The sequence below is a fragment of the Chrysochloris asiatica genome, unplaced genomic scaffold, assembly GCF_000296735.1.
Source record: "Chrysochloris asiatica unplaced genomic scaffold, ChrAsi1.0 scaffold00004, whole genome shotgun sequence".
Lineage (NCBI taxonomy): Eukaryota > Metazoa > Chordata > Mammalia > Afrosoricida > Chrysochloridae > Chrysochloris > Chrysochloris asiatica.
In genome coordinates, this window is record NW_006408522.1 from 46,157,573 (window position 1) to 46,163,572 (window position 6,000).

The 6,000-nt window shown below is 38.0% G+C and overlaps 1 protein-coding gene across 1 annotated transcript in view; it reads right to left on the minus strand.

Moving 5' to 3' along the window:
• The window catches only part of AVEN (apoptosis, caspase activation inhibitor), a 180,168-nt gene extending 178,270 nt beyond the window's left edge, over positions 1 to 1,898 (minus strand). The window contains exons 1-2 of the mRNA XM_006831907.1: positions 1,875 to 1,898; positions 1,527 to 1,704 (exon numbers count right to left, since the gene is read on the minus strand). Of these exons, the coding sequence (XP_006831970.1) occupies positions 1,527 to 1,704; positions 1,875 to 1,898 (202 nt within the window). The remainder of the gene's footprint in view (positions 1 to 1,526; positions 1,705 to 1,874) is intronic.
• Between the last annotated feature and the right edge of the window lie 4,102 nt (positions 1,899 to 6,000).

The window sequence follows — 6,000 nt, forward strand, 5'->3', positions numbered from 1 at the left end:
TGCAAGCCTGCACCTAAGAGGGTCATGCACTGTATATTATAATGACACTAGATTGAACCGTGGCCCGCTGACTCACAATCTAATATTCTCTCCATTTACCTCTTCCTCTCCTATTCAGAAACTTTACTAAGTTAGAAAAAAATTCATCAATTTATGACTCTTAGTCTGGTAAAAGCATTTAAAAACTACAAGCAAATGAGGCAGAAGAGAGGTAAAACTCAAAAACAGCATGTTCTTGTTAAGTGCCATGGAGTCTGATCCAACCCCTAGTGACCCGTATAGGGTTTCTGAGGAGCGGCTGGTGAGTTTGAACCAATGACCTCAAACTGACCTTGTATCCCAGCTCATTAACCTGCAGCAGCACCCCACCAAGTCTCTAAAAAAAAGGCATAAAAGTGGGGACAAACAAGAGTTCAAGAACAAACTGAAAAAATTAATTTGGATTTATTTCTCTCACATCTCCATCTATTAATTTTTCTAACATGATCATAACAAAATTTTTCTTGTTGAGGCTCACATGCAGTTGCAAGAAATAATACAGAGAAGATCCCTTGTACATTTCACTCAGATTCCCTAACGATAACACTTTGCAAAACTATAATAATAACAAAACTGGAATACTGATACACTCACATTGATCCCATCCATCAAACTTCTTCAGTTTTCCCAGTTTCTTTGTTCTCATTTGTGTACATGTGTGGGTGTTAAGTTCTACACAATTTTTATCACTTGTGTAGGTTCGTATACTCATCACCATAGTCAAGATATTGAATAGTGGCAGCAACACAAGACTCTCTCATTGATAACCAAAAGCTACACACACACACACCTGGCACCCATGACTCGATCTTCGATCCAGCCTTTAAATTCCTACGTCAGACTCCAGAGGTACACCCAGTGCCACCCCATTATTTCCTGTTACTACTCTCCAGCTCTACTCAGCTCAACCTCACTCAAGGTGGAGTCAATAACAGCAGTCAGGGCAGGAATGGGCTTTCCACCTTATGGACAGAGAAGGCTGAGTCCCAGATGCAGAAAAGAAAACTTGTGGTATTCTTGTGAATGCAGTTCTAACATGTACACATCTATTAATATGCATATTCGTGGCTATAAGAAAATATGGAAAAAAGAACATAAATATCTAGAAATTTCGTAAAGCTTTGTATCAATGCAAGTATGGATCCCTCTAAAATCAGAGAGCATTAGCATCTACTTCTGTTTCTCAGGTTCCCTACTTCAGAGGGGCCTGGTTCAGTATTTTTCACCTACATAAAGCCTTTTTATCCATCTCAGCAGAAAGATCTAGTCACTGTACATGAGTACCTGGATATTCTGATTTCTACTTTTACAAGCTTCATTTCCCCCTTGCAGCCACTTAGAAACACTGTCCCTTACTTGGATTTACAATCCAAATACCAAAGGATGGATTGCTAGTTATAAAAATGCTACTTTAAAAAGGCACATTAACAAAATGTCTATGCAACTTTCCCAGCATTAAGCAGTATGTGTGCAACTGGAATTCATACCTGCAGAGCTAAGGAGGACGCTGAAATCTGTCCCCCTCTGCGATTCTCCACTTTCATTATCGACCTCTTTTTCTGTATCTTGGTATCGATCCCAGTTAGAGACAATCTTTCTTTTAGAATAATTTCCCTGTTCATCATTCTCTTCTCCGTAAGTCTCTGCATCACTGTCATCTTCAACCTGCAATCATTAGAGGTAAATCGGTAAACAGACAGTGGAATCTTGACCTTAGCAGCCTTAGCAATGATATAAAACAAAATAACAACAAAAGGTATCATTAAAAAAAAAAAAAAAGCAAACCTACAGACAAAGCTGTCTGAAGATACTAAACAAAATTTCAGGAGAAATACATTACACCAGAGTAAACTTTTCATTTAGCATTGAAAGGGAATCTGGAAAATTACTGTCTAAATGTGTGTAACTGATATCTCTAGCATCTACCCTAACACAAAGGAACTCCAAAAAGTCTACGGAAAAATAGAATGAAAAGATAGTGAAATTTTTCCACAAACTTTTTTAAAGGCCCCTTTGCATATCCTATTTTACTCATTTTTTTCATCTAGTTGAAACAAAGACTGAAACAGGACTTCAGGGTGGAAATAAACATTTTACAAATTTCAGGAACACACTCCATAAATATTTTATCAATTTTAAATAAGAGACCTGCACAGATGCAGTCTAGAGAACTGGTCCCCAGTCCTGGACTTTAAAGGGCTAAGAGAACATGCAGATTAAAATGCAGATTGTGAGAAATTCAAGAAGACAAAAAGCCCAATTTCTTATACAAATAAATTGCAAGGGGGGCAAACTGTGAGGGAGGGAGGCGAAACCTATAGATTAAAAGAGTTGAAAGAAAACATCTTGTGTGCCATGGAATCAATTTGACTTACCCACAGAGTGGCTGGGTGGGTTCGAACCACCAACAGAAACATAACCAATTAAAATGTAGTGAACCTATCTGTACCTGATTTAAATGACTTAACTAGAGAAAATCATCATTTATGAAACAACTGGGAAAATGTGAGCAATAACTGTATACTTCTACTAGATTATACTAAGAAAATACTGTTTCTTATTGATTGTTTGGTGTGATGGTGGGTATCTGATTTTTTTGTGACATTTTATCTTTTAGAAATAAATATGGAACTATTTATGGACGAAAATATGTGGCATCTGCGATTTGCTTCTTTATAGCAGGTGGGGAGGAGTAGTGAATAGAGATGAAACAAGCACAGGCACAACTTTTAACTACTGACTGATACATGGAAAATAATTCTATTGTACTGTCTACTTTCAAGCTCACCAGCTGCTTCTAGGAAACCCTACGCAGAGTTGCTATGGGTCAGGACGGGCTTGATGGCATTTAACAACAAACAACAACAACTTTCCTAGTAAGTTTGAAATTTTCTATAATTGAGGCTAGTGTCAGATGTGGTGCTGCAGATAAGTACTGGACGGCTAACCTCAAGAACAGCCATTCAAACCCACCAGCCACTTCCTCCGAAACCCTATATAGGGTCATTATGGGTCAGAAGCAATTCAAGGATGTAAACAGAATGTAAAGACAGGGTTCAAAAACATCATGACAATTATAAAATTCTCAGCAAGAAAAAAATTAGTGAAATGCATTAAAACAACCCATCTGTATAAGATAAGTTAGTACAGCCTTTTTTATAGAGAAGCCTTAATTAACTCAAAAATAAGACATGCACATTGTAATAAACAATATACCGCCACCTTCCTGTCTCCCAGAGAGCACCACTATATAAACACCTTAGTGTATATACTTCCAGGTCTTTCTCTACATATTTATGTGTATGTGTGTATTCACCAGCTTTTTTTAAAAAAATATTCTCCACCTTTCCATTTCAGTACATTTTCATTTCAAGTAATACCCAGACTAGTTGCAAATTTCCCTGATCCTGAAAAAAAATTCCTTTACAGCAAGTCTGCTCAAACCAGTTCCCAATTCGGCACCATGCATTGTAACTGATTGTTTTGTGCCTTATGTCCTCTTCTTCTCTAGCACAATCCCTTTTTTATGACACTGATTTATTGAAGAGACCAGGTGAGGTATCATGCAGAAGGGCCCGTCTTCTGCCTAGCAGCTTGCTCCTGGGAGCATTATTTCCATAGTTCGTTCTTTTATCTCCAATATTTCCTATAATCTAAAATATCTAATCACCTGATGGACTTAAGCTAAATATTTTTTTGCTTAAATACGCCATAGATAGTACTCTGAATTTCATCTTGCACCACATCAAATAACACATAATGAATGTCTGGACCAACATAAGTAAGGCTAAGAATGGGTGATTAAGTCTGACCTACTCACTGTAACATATCTTGTCTCCCTTGGATCTAGGAAATTATCTTTGTGGTGTTACTTGGATCTACTACAAATTTCTAGTGCCCCATCAACTGTTTATCCAACAAATTTAATTCTAGTGAGTAATGGTCACCTAAATCAAATTTCCTAAGTTTGTGAAATGGTGTAAGTTGACCTTTCAAGATCACTTTCAGCCCTCAAATACCACCATAATACTCCTTGGCAGCACAAAAATATGGCAATCTATGTTATAGTCTAAGGACTGCAAAGCCTGACTGAAACCTAGAAGTTTCCTACCACTCTTCAAGTTTCTTGGAACCAGAAGATGCTAACAGATTAAAAGCATGTGACCAAATGAGCTCTGCTATCTAATAGGAATACAGGAATACGCCAAAGAAAATAGCCTGATGAGAAGGGAGTGGATGGAGGGAGTGAAAGGGCTGCAGAAACTGAAGAAGATACTAGCAGGGCTTAATCTGGGCAAATCTCATATTCTTTTGTTGCCCGCTGGGTGAACAGAGTTCAGAGAGCTTTCTCCAGTTAGTACAAAAATCCCTGAGCATGGTCACAACACATGGCAGAAAAGTAAGCATGGGCAAAATAATTCGCTTGATGTGAAAAAGGATTATGATCTGAAATGCTTGAGGGACTATTAATGCAGAGAGACAGGCACAGGAATGGGAGGCAGGAGACAGATAGAAGTAACGGTCCTGCCGTCATCATCATTTACTATTTACTGAGTGTTCATAATAGACTGGGCCTCACACAGCTGAATGACTCACCAATTCCCAACTCAGAAGAATCACTGAACAAGGTTCTTATTCCCCCACCCAAGTGCAGAGACAAAAAGAGTTGTCATTAGTCTCCATCACAGGAGGGCAATAAGAAGTAATAAAGTTCAGATATTTGATGAGAGTTAAAGAAAGGTATTATCTTTAAAATTCCTAGAGATTTCATACTTGGTTCATTTTGCATCATTTTGCAAAGATGTGGGACAAATTTTTTAAATACAACGTCCCAAGATGGAGAGAAGAAAGGAGGCAATTAAAATATTGATGAAAGCATTTTCATCAGTATTCCAAATCCCAAGTAAAAGTCTATGACCTAAACTAATGTCAACAACTTTTTGAGTAAGGAAGGCACTAAATGGAACAATAGTGGAAACAATGTGAAAACTGTCAATATAAAGGCATCATTAGGACGTTAGCAACATCATTATAAACTTGTTCTGCTAATTATCATTGTAGCATTTCATGCCTGCACTTTGGCCATTGGAGGCAGCATTCATAAAATGACAGGAAGGCAATAAATTCAACACACTAAAGATCTACTATGACTAAATTACTGCTGCCAAATAGAACAGAAAACTAATAGCCCACTGTGGGATAAAGTACTGGACCGCAAGGTCATTTTGAACTACAGGATCGACAGTTGAAACTCACCAGCCACTCCTAGGTAACCGTAGGAGTCGGAATTGACTTGACGGCACTTAAGAACAACAATAAAATTAAACTGAGAAAAGAATAGCTTGATGTTTTGTGGTTCTTCCAAAAGGCATAGGTAATTCTAACTTCCCCTACATTACACAATAAAAATGAGAAAAATTATTCCAGGGATGACTCCTCAAAGCTGACAGTAAACTCTCTCCAGGAAGAGGTACGACAAGAAAACCTCATTCACTCAATCTGTGAGACTGAGTCAAACTACCAGTGTTCTTTTCATATATAAAAATGACCATATCGTGGATTTAGTCATGTTCAGACAATTTAAAGAAAAAGCAGAAACACTGCTCTGGAATCAATTCTGACTCAGTGATTCTAACACAGAACAGAACTAACTGTTCCTTAGGGTTTCCGAGACTGCAAACACTGGTGTGGTGCTGTAGGATCAGCACTGGACTATGAACCACAAGGTCAGCAGTTCAAGCCCCCAGCTGCTCCTCTGAAACCCTGTACAGGGTTGCTGTGAGTCAGAAATGACTCCAGTACTTAACAACAACAAATCTTTACAAGGGCAGACAGTCTTTACAAGGGCATCTCAGGAATGCAAGAGTACTTTAATATACCAAAATCAATTATTGTAACACACCGTATTAACAGAATGTTATTGTTTGTGACATCAAGTAGGTTCTGACTTATAGCAACTCT